The 15245-nt window shown below is 37.0% G+C and overlaps 1 protein-coding gene across 1 annotated transcript in view; it reads right to left on the reverse strand.

Annotated features, from left to right (window-relative positions):
- The window catches only part of GTF2F2 (general transcription factor IIF subunit 2), a 158336-nt gene that overhangs the window by 16281 nt on the left and 126810 nt on the right, over positions 1 to 15245 (reverse strand). Inside the window, exon 6 of the mRNA XM_047723494.1 lies at positions 14370 to 14469. Coding sequence (XP_047579450.1) covers positions 14370 to 14469 — 100 coding nt within the window. The remainder of the gene's footprint in view (positions 1 to 14369; positions 14470 to 15245) is intronic.

Here is a 15245-nt window from a genome sequence, read left to right on the forward strand (position 1 = left end):
CCTCTTCATTCTTTTCTAAGGCTTTATTAATGTCTTCATTTGCTCCCAAATAGCCTTTGTTTGCCAAATCAGAACAATTCAGTGTGGCTACTGAGTCAGAAAGTCCAACTTGCAGTTTCTTTTGTTTTTGATTATCTCAAATACATTAAAATAGCTTCTCTGACAGATGTAGTTTGGTAGGTGACATCTTTCAAAATTGAGGTTTTTCAGGACAGACAGGGAATTAAAAGGCAAACTGGTTACAGAAAAGGTTCTCTAGGAAGTGCAAAGTTTGAGAAGCACTGGTAAAAGGAAAAGATCGCGGGCAGTGAGGCATTTTCTCTTCCCAGCTCTGTGTGACCTTGAGCTTGTTTCTTCTCCTATAACATGAAGTAAGCTTACCAACAGGAAAGGGTGAATTTATACTCAGTACTCAGGCACAAGCAAACTGTTCCAAAATCTCCATTTTACCTTAAAAATTCATGTGAACTCTAAATTCACCTACATAATGCACCTTTATTTGTAATAAAAAAATAAAATCTCTCATTCAAATACAAATGACACTCTAGGAGCAAGTGGTATGTTTGTCCTGTAGTTTTGTGTACCTCTATGGACCTCAGTTTGAAAGCAGTAGCACTAAAAGAATTTATAAATTCTCTCCTACAGAGAGATCTGATCCAGGGATTTGATCACTTGAAAAAAAAAATTACATTTTATTAGTTGGCCTACTGAATGGGAGAAGATATTTGCAAATTATATATTCAATAAGGAGTTAATACCCAAAACCTATATAGAACTTTTACACCTTAACACCAAAACTCTCCACCCAAATCTGATTAAAAATTGGGAAGGGGACCTGAGTAGACATTATTCCAAGAACAAACACATGGCCAACAAACACAAGAAAAGATGCTCAACATCACTAGTCATCAGAGAAATACAAACAAAAACCACAATGAGGTATCACCTTATACCTGTCAGAATGGCTAAAATCAAAGACGCAAGAAATAACAAGTGTTGGGAAGGATGCAGAGAAAAGGGAACTCTCAGGCATTGCTGGTGGGAATATCAATTACTGTGTCAATTACTACAAATCTATGAAAAAAGGCATGGAGGTTCCTCAAAAATTAAAAATAGAAATACCATATGATCTAGTAATTCCACTACTGGTTATTTACTCAAAGAAACTGAAAACACTAAATTAAAAAAAATGCATCTCTATGTTTATTGCAGAATTATTTACAATAGCCAAGATATGGAAGCAACTTAAGAGTCCATCAGTAGACAAATGGTTAAAAAAATGTGGTGTGTGCGTGCGCAAGCACAAATGGAATATTATGCAGCCATAAGAAGGAGGAGATTGTGCCATTTGCAACAACACAGATGGGACCTTGAAGGCATTACGCTGAGTGAAATAAATCAGACTGAGGAAGACAAATACCATATGACTTCACTCATGTGGAATTTAAAAAACAAATGAGTAAACAAAAAGAATCAGACCTATAAATACAGGAGAGCAAACTGATGGCTGCCCGAGGGAAGAGGGGTGAGAAGACGGGCAAGATGGGCCAAGGGACGGCGGAAGGCTTCCAGTTATGGAATAAGTCATGGGAATAAAAGGTACAGCACAGGGACCACAGACAATGATACTGCAATGGCACCGTATGATGACAGAGGGTAGCTGCATTTGTGGTGAGCTGAGCACAGCATAATGTACAGAGAAGGTGAATCGCTGGGCTGGGCACCCAAAACTGATGTGACATTGTGTGTCAACTGTACTCAAATAGCACACTTTTTAAAAAAAACTTACTCTTCACTGCACACATGCAACTTCTATTCACTCCCTTCAGTTGGTTTAGTTTTTAACTTTAAAAAAAACACTTCGTTTTGATAAAGCACATTAGAGGAAATACATATCAACTGCAGCAGCCCACTTAGTACATAAGGCATCCGGAGGCTGGGTGAAAGCTGCCGGAGAACAATCTCCTGTGCATCAGAGGGAATTAACTATAATCTAGAGACTAGTTTCAAAAATTAAAAAAATGAAATTCATTTCAAAATCTACAACTAAATTACTGAATAAATTCCAGCCTGATATAGTCAGGCTTACTCTCTATATTTTAACAACAGAGATTTGTTATAGAAGAGATGAAATTTAGTTTCAAACTAAAAATGTATCTTACACATAATCAGACACTTTCAAATTAATGGCACAAGTCACAGACAACAGTGAGTATCCTTCAATGAAGTAAAATTAGGAGATAGGGAAAAAGAACCAACTTGTCTTGATTTTTTGATATGTGCATCTTGGGAGTAAAACTCAAAATCCATTAATCTCAACAGATGAAGCATGGACTGTGTACTTGGACTGCGCTAAGATACAGATGAAATAAGATGGTCTCTTTCAAAAGATATCCCTTTCTTAGGTCTCATATATTAAAATATACAGAGGGGGCCTTGCACATTTTAAAAATAGTAATAGAGCACAGAGCCACCTCTGGATGCTGTGAAAGGTGCTGTGACAAAGGGCTGATAAAGGGCTGTGGTGCTGGGGAGGAATGTGGCCGGACTCAAGATTCTCTGGGTGGCAAGAGCATCAAAGAAACAACTATGGACAGCTACAGGGGATTTGTCAGAGAAGAGCAGAGTGGCTAGAAGAGCTAGAAGCAAGACCAGAGAGAAGAGAGACCAGAGCAACCCAGGAACAAGGAGAAAATCCAAGTCCTCCCAATGTGGGAAGATGGAAAAAAAGACGAAAACATGCATTTAATAAAATACAAAGGCAGAAGCAGAGTGGCTGTCCCCATTCAGTGAGGAAGGAGGCTGAAGAGATAGCAAAGACTAAAAGGGATGGACTTGAGGTCCATTCAAGAATTTTCTCTTTCAGGCACCTGGGTGGCTCAGTGGGTTAAAGCCTCTGCCTTCGGCTTCGGTCATGATCCCAGGGTCCTGGAATTGAGCCCCACATGGAACTCTCTGCTTAGCAGGGAGCCTGCTTCCCCCCTCACCCTGCCTACTTTGATCTCTGTCAAATAAATAAATAAAATCTTAAAAAAAAAAAAGAATTTTCTCTCTCTAGGTCAAAAGAAGAATAGAAGTGGAGTGCCTGGCTGGCTCAGTCGGTACTGTGTGTGACCCCTGATCTCAGGATCATGAGTTCAAGCTCCATGCCAGGTGTGGAACTTAGAAAGAAAGAAAGAAAGAAAGAAAGAAAGAAAGAAAGAAAGAAAGAAAGAAAGAAAGAAAGAAAGAAATGGAGGGAGGGAAGGAGGAAGGAAGAGAGGGAAAGTAAAGGATAGAAGCAAGAGAATAGCTACATCAGGAAGGGAGAAAGTAAGCATGATAGGCCAGGACAAAACTTACAAATCCAAGCAGGAGGGTCTTTGGATTAGATACAGAAATATCATGGAATGCCTTAAGGCATTAATATTTTAAACCCTGCTTTGCTGATCAATCTCTAAAACATATATTTTTACTGTTTACAATTGTACTTAGTTTGCATCCTGAAACTAACTTCCACTGTTGCACCTCATTTGAATAGTTTTCAGTTTTGCGTTAAGATGAACAATCCAGAAAAGGTGACTGCTAAAAAACAGAGAAACAGAAAAGTTTGGACTAGGAGATGAAGTTGGTATAATCTTTTCCTCTACTCAGGTGTGCGGTAAGAAAAATAAAGGGAGACAAAATCAGATTAAGGAATGGTGAAGAAAGCCTATAGTAGTCCCAGAGGCTTAAGCGAGATATGGGACAGAGGCCACCAGTCCTCGAGAAAAATAATACAAAGGAAGTGAGGACCTCGCAGAGGTCCAAGGTTAGGCTTTTGTACTCGGCATGAAGCCACAGTTGCACGATATTCTGTGTGTCCTCCCATCCCAGTTTTAATTTATGCTGAGAGAAGGAGGAAGAGTTAAATTCAGGAACCAGGAAAGAGAAGCGCTGGTATACTCAGCTTCCACCCTTGGTAGACTCTTCCTTGTGCGAAATGCCTGGAGAAGCTAAGAAGATTAATAGGAAAAATGTTTTCAAATACAGACGATCTCCAACTTCCAATGGTTCGATTTAGAATTTTTCAGCTTTATGATGGTGCGAAAGCAATATGCATGCAGTAGAAACTGTAATTTGGTTTTTGAATCTGGATCCCTTCCCGGGCTAGCAATCTGCTGTACTACCCTCTCCCGCGGGGCTGCGCAGTGGCCGCCAAGTGTAGCCTCCCGGTCAGCCGTGCTATCACCCAACAACAACCCAGACACAGAAAGCCATTCTGCTTTACTTTCACAACAGTACTCAGTACCTTACAGGACACTGCATTACGGAATGGGGCTTGGTGTCAGACGATCTGGCCCAAATGCAGGCTAATGTAAATGTTCTTAACCACATTTCAGATAGGCTAGTTTAAGCTATGGTGTTTCGGTAGGTTAGGTGTAGTAAATGCATTTTTGACCTATGATATTTTCAATTTTGACTGAAACCCCACCAAAAACAGGCAGATCTATAAAGAAATCTGTTGATGAAGCCAGATGGCCCACTTCAGAGGGGGCATACCCTCTAACTAGCCAGGGGAAAGAAAAGCCTCCTAAGTGTTTGTTACCAAGTTGTCCCAACCACAGAACCACATGCCAGATCTGAGAGGGCCTGAATCAAAGGTAAGAATTTAGAATAAGTTGGAAAGGAACTTTGCTTTAATCTCAAAATTACTGTATTCAACATTGGTGCTTCCTTACTTTTGGGGGGAAAGCTGACTAGAAATGCTCTGTGTTAACTGTGTCTGTTGATGGCTCAATTCCTGGGGGGCAGTGCAACCTAACTTTACTTTTGATTAGTGGAATAAAAACACTTAAAAAGTATAATCTGAAAACCCAGGCATATAAAACAATAACAGCAACAATAAATTGGCAATATTATTCTTTATAAGAGAAACTAAAGTACTAGAAATTAAATCCTATACTTACGTAAAAACAAAAGGCAAATGGCAAAATTTAATGTCCTCAGGGCCCATACTACAGGGATAAACTTTAGAAAAGACGGTTTTAAAAAATTTTTTAAAATTAATTAATTAATTTAACATATAATGTATTATTTGCTTCTGGGGTATAGGTCTTTGAATCATCAGTCAAAAGATTGTTCTAAAACAAAATTTTTTATAGTATAGCATTAGTTAAATCTTTTTTGATAATGTCCAGGGCAGACTCATAATCTAAATTCTGCTCTGTAGTAGCAAGTATTTCCAGTGGATATATGTATAATTAAAATTATACACACACACATATATATGTATATATGCATAACCATTTAAAAATGGTCATTAAATTATTAATGACTAACCCTATACTCAGGACAAAACTAAGGTCCCGAGGTAGCTTTTCTTTTAAAAACTAAACAGTACAGAAATGGTCATCTTAATATTGTACTTACAATTTATACTGCTGATAAAATACATTCTACAAATAAAGTACAAATGATGAACTAGTTTATGAAGGAGAAGACTATAGTGTTACGATAATGTTAATGCTTCTCTTTTTAGCTCTTTTTCCCTTGGCAGTTTGTTTTGTACTGCTGTACCAGCATGGCAGGGAAATGATGCTACTCAAAACAGTCACATATCTAACTTGTTAGCAGCCACCACAAAATATTAGTAGGATCGTCATTGGACTAGAGATAGCTATTATGTGAATTTTAATTACCGCTATTATATCTGCCCTAGTGATCATAGATCAACTGCATAATGAGCTGCGCAGAAATAATTGTCAATTCAGAAAGGACTTTAAATTTGGTCTCCAATTAAAAATTTTATAATCCAAAAAAAAAAATCTATCACACACAATAATTTTTCTTTCACAACAGAAAACAAATTATTCAAGACTAAAATGCAATTAAATGTTGAAATCCATTGTGGCATGGTATAGAGAGAGTCAACCATCATTACTGAAACCTTAATCACTGACTAAAATTATAAAAGCCACCCACCGCCAATTAAAATATTGTAATACAGATGTCTGTAAATTTCTAGATTGTTGTTTGCAGAAATACTTTGCGTTGTCAAGGCAGTTCTTATGAAAGCTTTTAACTTTTGAAGGGAGCATGACAGCCTTGAATATCATGGTTTGCATTTAAATTCTTACAAAAGATCCTCCTCACCCTTAATGCTTCTATGACTGCCTAGTGTGTTGTCATCTTTGGGGAGGAAATTAATTCCTTTTTTTTTCCAAGAAATTTATAAATTTTAATTATAGATTCAAATTATTTAATAGATATAGACTGGAGTTCCTATTTCTTTTGACATATTTGATGTTAGCTTTTCTTAAAAGCAAATTTTTCGTTCTGTATAATTTATCAACTTTTTTGAATATAAAGCTATACATTATGTCTCAGTATCTTTTTTTATTTCCATTTTATTTTTTATAAACATATATTTTTATCCCCAGGGGTACAGGTCTGTGAATCACCAGGTTTACACACTTCACAGCACTCATCATAGCACATACCCAGGAGAGGAAATTAATTCTTAAAGAGTACCTGAGTACATGGTGTGCAAATTCAAATGGACAAAGCACCTAGCATACTCCTACTAATACTAGGCAAAAACTACTGAAAAGCCTTTATGATATAGTCCTGTAGGCATCTATGATTCCTTGAGCCAAATTCCAAATTTACACATAACTAAAAAACAAAAACAAAAACCACACCACTACAAAAACAAACCCAATAACCTTCGTTCTGAAGACCAACAAAGTTGGCTGCCACACTGGAGAAAACAGAGTGGATAAAAAAAAAAATTTTCTCTCTAGTTCCTGGAGATTTACCTCGAGATTTTATGTTATCATTCAACTCCCTCCAACAATAATTTTCTAGTTAAGCTCTTCTAATTCCCTATCACTTTCTGACCAAGAGTTCCTGCCAGGAAAAAGAAGGGAAAGAGAAATTTTTTTAAAAGCTAGGGAACAGAGAGGAGGATAAAGACAAGAAAATATTAATTCTTTTTAAAAACCTTACGTTTGGGGGAAAGAGAATTTCTGGTTTCCTCTCAGGTATCATTTTTGCCACTACCCAATAAGATGGCAAACAGACCTAGGAAGTTCCCATCTCTGAGTCAGTGGCTGCATGTTAGAATTACCCAGGGAACTTGAAAAATTTTAAAATAGTTGGCCTCCACAGTAGATCAATTAAAATCAATCTCTCGAGGTTATTATTATTATTTTTTTTAAAAAGCTTCTCAGAGAATATATTCACAAATGACACTACAAAGGGCTGATATCCAAGATCTATAAAGAACTCCTCAAATTCAACACACACAAAAGAGCATCACATCAAAATATGGGCAGAAGACGTGAAGAGACACTTCTCCAAAGAAGACATACAAATGGCTAACAGACACATGAAAAAATGTTCATTATCATTAGCCATTAGGGAGGTTCAAATTGAAACCACATTGAGATACCACCTTACACCAGTTAGAATGGCCACAATTAACAAGACAGTAAACAACGTGTATTGGAGAGGATGTGGAGAAAGGGGAACCCTCTTACACTGTTGGTGGGAATGCAAGTTGGTGCAGCCACTTTGGAAAACAGTGTGGAGGTTCCTTAGGAAATTAAAAATAGAGCTTCCCTATGACCTGCAATTGCACTACTGGGTATTCACCCCAAAGATACAGATGTAGTGAAAAGAAGGGCCATATGTACCCCAATGTTCATAGCAGCAATGGCCACAGTCGCCGAACTGTGGAAAGAGCCAAGATGCCCTTCAACAGATGAATGGATAAAGAAGATATGGTCCATATATACAATGGAGTATTATGCCTCCATCAGAAAGGATGAATACCAAACTTTTGTATCAACATGGATGGGACTAGAGGACCATTATGTTGAGTGAAGTAAGTCAAGCAGAGAGTGTCAATTAACATATGGTTTCACTTACTTGTGGAGCATAAGGAATAACATGGAGGACATGGGGAGATGGAGAGAAGTGAGTTGGGGGAAATCGGAAGGGGAGATGAACCATGAGAGACTGCGGACTCTGAGAAACAAACTGGGGGTTTTGGAGGGGCGTGGGGTGGGGGGTTGGGTGAGCCTAGTGGTGGGTATTAAGGAGGCATGTATTGCATGGAGCACTGGGTGTGGTGCATAAACAATGAATCTTGGAACACTGAAAGAAAAGAATAAAATAAAATTACCCAAAAGAAAAAAAAAAGTTTCCAGGATATTTGATATTCAGATTTATTATGCTCCAAGTTAAATCTTTCTGATTAGAAAGCTTATTCTTATTAAAGACAAGCGTAGGATAAGGATATACAGCTTGAATGATTTTTTGCACCTTCAACCAGAATTTTTAAATATTTTAAACCAGGATTTTTGTGTTATATGATTAATAATTAAAAGTAATATGGAAAAAAAAAAAAGCTTCCCAGGGGATTCTAATGTATAGCCAGCACTGGCAAACACATCTAGATAACAGAAGACAGAATTCCTGATGAGTAAAGTCCTAAGAGCATAAACTACTACATACGAGAATGCTGTGAAATTTACATATGCTGGATGATGTCCACAAAGCCAACAAAACCACAGAGAGAAGCAAGCACCTTTACTTGCAATCAGAGTTGGAAGGAGCTGCAAGGAATCTTACACATCTGCTAACTCTATGTATATCAATTTGTAAACTGTAAAAAGGTACTTCTATATTAACATGCACAGATATTTTAAAGCACGCACAAACAAAAATTTAAAGAGATGGAATAAAAAATAAAACACTATTTTAAGATTAAGTTTTGATTTGTCCAATTACAAAATACATTTTGGTTTTGTTGTCAAAATACAGCAATTTGCTTTACATTCTGGATGCTTGGTTTTGTTTTTGTTCTTTTTTTTTTTAAAGATTTTATTTATTTGACAGACAGAGATCACAAGTAGGCAGAGAGGCAGGCAGAGAGGGAGAGAGGAGGAAGCAAGCTCCCCTCTGAGCAGAGAGCCCGATGTGGGGCTCCATCCCAGGACCCTGGGATCATGACCTGAGCCGAAGGCAGAGGCTTTAACCCACTGAGCCACCCAGGCGCCCCTGGATGCTGGGTTTTTATTTTTTTTTAAAGATTTTATTTATTTATTTATTTGTCAGAGAGGAAGACAGAGAGAGAGAGCACAAGCAGACAGAGAGGCAGGCAGAGGCGGAGAGGGAAGCAGGCCCCCATCTGAGCAAGGAGCCCGATGCGGGACTCGACCCCAGGACCCCGGGATCATGACCCGAGCCGAAAGCAGTGGCCCAACCCACTGAGCCACCCAGGCGTCCCTTGATGCTGGGTTTTTAAATGGATTGCCAACTGGAGTAGCTTTGTACCAGCAACAGCTAATACGACCTAAGGTCCAACACACACAAAGGTTAAGGGTCACCACGTCAGTTATCTTCAGTAAGCCTTTAGCTCCAGGCCCTGGTGGTGGTGGCAGCAGGGGACCTACAGGCTACATTTCCAGGAGTCCCTTCCTAGCGGGTGTCCAGCTGGGGTTCTGGCAAAGGGAGAATTAAAGTAGGAGGAAGGGAGATTTTTTCTTTTTGTGTGCATTCTGTATACCTTTGGCGGCAGCAGCTTCCTTATCTCCAGTAACCAACCCCCCTCTCCAGCCCTTCCATTTTGTATTTGTAAAGCATCTGTAACTAATTCCCTACGTTAAATCCCTTTCTGCTTGAAAATCTGGAGTTGTTTTTGTTTACACAATAGACACTAACTGGGAATCATCACTGAAGACAGGGGATGACTGAGATTGCTAATTTCCTTTGGAAGGACCAAGAGTACTTGTTACATCAGATTACATCATCACTGTTTCTACCTCACACAATGACTGATAAAGAGACCATTTTAGAATAAAAGCACCAGTTTTTCCACTTTCTTGTTCACATATATTTGCTTTATTAATATATTAATTATCTTTATAGTTTCTTTGCAGGAACCTTTAAAACCATTTGTTCATTTTTGAAGACTGAATTTAGCTAATAATAGTTACTATACTCTATAAACGTCTGAATTTGGCAGCAAACCTAAAAAGCTGAAGGCTAATGATAAGTGAGGCACTGGAAGTACCAATGTCAATCCACCAGTGTTAAAAAATTTCTACTCTTCTGCTGAAAATGGCTGACCAGCACAGGGGCTGCATAAGGGTGCTAGGGTCAATCCACACAGTATTTTTAAAGCTCAATTTCCTTCTTTTATTACATGAAAAACAAGGTAAATACAAGTTCCAATATTTCCCGCCTCAATCAATGGTCCTCCTGTAAATCCTACTTTGACAGCCCATTATTTCCCAAAGTTTGTTTTTACCACTACAAAAGAGGGGGGAAGGGGAATTTAATGTTCAAATGTTTGCAAAATATATGATTAAACAAATTCCAAGGTCCCCAATTTTTATATATTAAAGTGTCCATTTTGAAGAGGACACAATCAGAATCTATAAGTTCTTTTAACACTTAATCTTTTTATACAACTCCTTTTTTCAAGAAGACTCTCACTAAATTAGTGTTTCTTTCTTTCTTTCTAAAAATATTTTATTTATTTATTTATTTATTTATTTATTTGACGGAGAGAGAAGCAGACTCTCCACTGAGCAGGGAGACTGACCCAGACTTAATCCCAGGACCCTAGGACCATGACCTGAGCTGAAGGCAGACACTTAACCGACTAAGCCACCCAGGCACCCCAAGATTAGTGTTTCAAAACTTACTTTGGAAAATGCTGGCCTTGAACCAGTAGTTTCTGAAATATAATGAAGATTCAAGGCAGAAGAAAACCACTTAAAGAAACCTAACCGGTCATATCCCATATGTAAGGCAAGGTTTTTCAGGGCCAAGCTTTCAAGGAGGGAACATTCTAAAATATAATACTAATCACGTGTTCTTTTTGGTCCAATAAATGCTTTCTGAATGGCATTTATTAAGGTATGGTAGGTATTACATCTCAGATAGTCTGTGAACTAAAGAGATAAATCTGAATATAACGCTTAGAAGAGCTCCATGTACAAAGTGGAGGTTCAAATATTATGAGATGATTATACATATATATTCTACATGCAGTTGACCCTTGAACAAGACAGGTTTGCACTAAGTGGATTTTTTAAGTTTACTGCCCCAGCATGGAGTTTTTTTCAGTAAACACAATACTTTAAATGTGTTTTCTCTTTCCTTGTAGGAAAGAGTTATTTTCATAATAATGCTTTTATTTCTAGCTTACTTTATTGTAAGAATATAGTATATAATATATATAACATTCAAAATATGTGTTAATTGACTGTTTATATTACCAGGAAGGCTTCCAATCAAGTTAAGTTTTTGGGGAGTCAAAAGTTATACATGGGTTTAACTTTGTGTGTGTGTGTGTGTGTGTAAGGGGGTGGGGGTTGGGGGGGGCGTCAGTGACCCTAATCTCCACATTGTTCAAGGGTCAACTGTATATGTAAGTTTATCTATGGGCCATAGGTGGGTGGGAAAGGTTTTGGGAGTAAATGCAAGGTGGGTTTTTCTGATCAAATGCAGGGATATAGTTTTATAAATATATATGCCATTTTCTAGCCCCTCTTTCAATTTTTGTAGAAAATTTTTTCCTTACATTTACCCTGAAAATTGTATTCAAAGAACCTCAACAGTTATGATGAAATACCAGGCTTCATGTTTATGTATTTCACCTGGTAAAACTCTGAAAACATTTCAACATCATACTGGATTTAAAATTTTATAGAACATCTTGATTATGTAAGCTCTAAGTCATTCTTGTTGAATTATGTTGATGTTTCTCAATCTTTTAAAAAAAATCAAAGCTTCCTTCTGATAAAAATAACAAAAGTTTTATACTCTTTCTATAGTTGATATTACTATAATACTGAATATGTTTTGAAAGCTATGTAGGTGCCTCCATTCATTCTGATACACTACCATTTGGTGGAAAAAATTCATGAAATATTCAAATAGTGCCACATGATAGATTAGAGTCAATCTTTATTTTTATATAAGCAAAATCTTTCCAAAGATTACTATATGGCTCATTGCTAATAACTACATTAGTATAATGACTCACTAGTGCAATGACAACCTTAATAAAGGTTGATACCATGAACTGCCACTTAATGTTAAAAAGTCTTTGGAGTGGATGATACAGCGTTACATCCTAATATGGAATTCAGAATACAACATATTCAAACTTACTTTAGCGGTAAAAAGAAAGTATAAAAACATCCTAAAAATACGAAATTTGGAATCTACCTTCTACACCTGCCAACTGGATATAGTGCCAATATCACTAAGAATATGAACTTACTAGCAAAGTACCAGCTTTGCTTGACTCAAGATAGATTTTCTTTTTGCCTCATCAATGGTGGTAGGAGCTCATTATGGCCTGGTACTAATTCTTTCCCAGCTTCCTTACTTTTCTTATTCCAACAAAAAGGCTTTACTGTCCACTGTAACAATTTGACAATACATACTCACTGTGATGATTCCAACAATTCAAAAAGACTTTATAAGGTAGAAAATTAGGATAAAATCATTCTAACTCTTCTATCATCCAAAAATAATGACCATTAAAGTATTTAATCTTAATTTTGGACATTTGTTTCCAAACTTTGCCTGTCTTAAATAACAGAGAGAAACACTACCTTATATCTACCTTTGGGCCCTGTCTTTCTATGATACATTCTTAGATACAAGACTGCTGGGTCTAAGATATATTCTTTATAGTGCTTTGGACACAAATTACCAAACTTCTCTCCATCTCTTTATAGTTTATGGGAAGTATGGTCTTTCTTGTCCTTACTGTGATAAAGCAGCAGCCAAAAAGATAGACTTGGATTATCTGACACTTATTCAGCCTGTCTTCTTCTTAAGTTTACGTTTCCCCTGAAAGCATAACCAGAGGCTGTAAACTGAAAGCCTGGCTGGATGCAAATGAACTTTGATTTGCTTTATTTACTCCACATAGCACAGCGATTTAAAAAATACTGTTTTTAAGAAGGGGCATGCACACTCCAGTTCACCATAGTCCTTACCATTTTACCTTCTTAAATTTCATCACTCTGCTCACTGAAGAAGACTGCTTGGCTCTGTAGGCATTTGCTACTTCTCATGTAAAATAACCTTAAGAAACTCAAATTTCACGAAGTAAGTGGTCTGACAAATACTAAACTCTGACACCTAAATCTAGATACTTAAGGCCAGTCTTAAAAAGGGATTGTTTCTTCCTTAACACTGTATCGGGAGGAATGTTAAGCAACAAAGTAGGACATAAGATATCAACTGTTAATTGTTACTTGACTTAACTCAGGTTTCACTGTATTTTCAGAAAATCATCACATTTTTCCTTACATTACAGGTATTTCAAGACCCAAAATCCTTAGCCCTTTCAGTACTTCTAATGACCTGCAGCAGCACAGCACAGTGTTAACTAAGAGCATGGCTCCTAAACCAGGCTACCTGGGTTCAACACCTGAATTGGTTAATCACTGGCTGTGCGACCTCAAGTAAGCTAACCTCTCAGGGTCTTAGTTACTTCATCTGTAAAATGAGGACAGTAATGGTAGCTACTTCATAGGGTAAGTGTGAAGACTAAACGCATCATATGAAGCACTCAGTGCACAGCACATAACATGTATATAATATGTGTGTATTGTATATTATAATATATATAGCATATGTAAGATATACTTCAATTAAAAATGGTTTAAAAATATATACAGGCAGTCCTCACTTTGCATGATAATGTGAGACCATAAAAATGCCTGTGAAAGTTGAAACTATGCAAAGCAATCTTAATAATCCATGGGAAAGGGGTGCCTGCGTGGCTCAGTCGTTAAGCGTCTGCCTTTAGCTCAGGTTATGATCCCAGGGTCCTGGGATCGAGGCCCGCACTGGGGTCTCTGCTCTGTGGGGAGCCTGCTTCTCCCTCACCTGCTCCCCCTGCTTGTATTCCCCCTCTTGCTGTCTCTCTGTCAAATAAATAAAGTCTTTAAAAAAAAAAAATCAGTGGGAAAAATTACTATTGTTCCAGACTTAGAAAATTTCTTGTCAATACATTAAAAATTTCCAGTTATAAAGGTATGGAAAAATGAAAAAAATATTAAAACTAATATTTATTAAGGACATCGTAATTTAAAACATTAAAAACACTGAAAAATGAAGTGTTTTATTTCTTTGAAAAATTTATCAAGAGTAGCTTAAACAACAGTTGCCTTCTTCTCATTGTTTAACTTAGGATACAGAGTGAACATCTTCTACCACGTGTGGTAAATCATCATATTCCTTACCCAGTCTAGATAACTCAATCACTTAATAGCAGGTGTGTGACTAAAGTCCTTTTAAAACCTTAGAGTCTACAAAACAGAAAAGAATAAAAATGTAACAGAATGAATAACAACATGAAGACTTACATTATACTGATGATTAGCAACAGGTTTATAATTGGTTGTCACAACTTTGTCCAGTTGTTGTGATAGCCTTACAGGTTTGGAAGATTCTTCTATTTGCAATCTGAAAAACAAAAGGCATTATTAACAAACTTACTCATTTATTAGAGTGAAACCTGAAGTGTTATTGCTATAAATCTTCTTACTCAATATTTAACATATAAAAAGTAACCCCCAAAGCTATATCAACTTTAATATAATACTTTATGAATTTTCTTAAATTATATGGTATAAAACTAATCAAGTCATTACAAAATTCCATTTGCTTGATAAGAGATAAAGATAAATAGATAATATGCTGACACTCAGGTCTAATGGTTGCTTTATTGGACAGCACAGATACAGAACATTTCAAGCATCAAAGAAAGTTCTATCAGATAGCACTGGTATAAAACTATTGCAGACTTCCATCTAAACTAAAATATAACTCAAAATACCACCTCTGGGGAAAAGCCATAAACATATCACCTTAAATTCTTTTACTAGAACAGGAACTAAAAAGAATTTTCATTTAAAATTCCTTTAAAAAGCACAACTAGCACAACTTGCAGTATAAAAACTACTTTTTTTTTTTTTTAATTCATTTGAGAGAGAGAAAACTTGAGTGAGGACAGGAGCAGTGGGGAGGGTCACCGCGAGAGGGAGAAGCAGACTCCCCACTGACCAGGGAGCCTAATGCGGGGCTCAATCCCAGCAGACACTTAACCAACTGAGCCACCCAGGTGCCCCAGAAAATACCTATTTTTATAACATTCTTATTTTATTCCTTGCATGAAGCTAATTATTTCCTTCTGCCTATATTTAGGTATGTAACACTGAATTACTCAGAAGAATTTAGAT

This window comes from Lutra lutra, chromosome 3, assembly GCF_902655055.1.
Source record: "Lutra lutra chromosome 3, mLutLut1.2, whole genome shotgun sequence".
Lineage (NCBI taxonomy): Eukaryota > Metazoa > Chordata > Mammalia > Carnivora > Mustelidae > Lutra > Lutra lutra.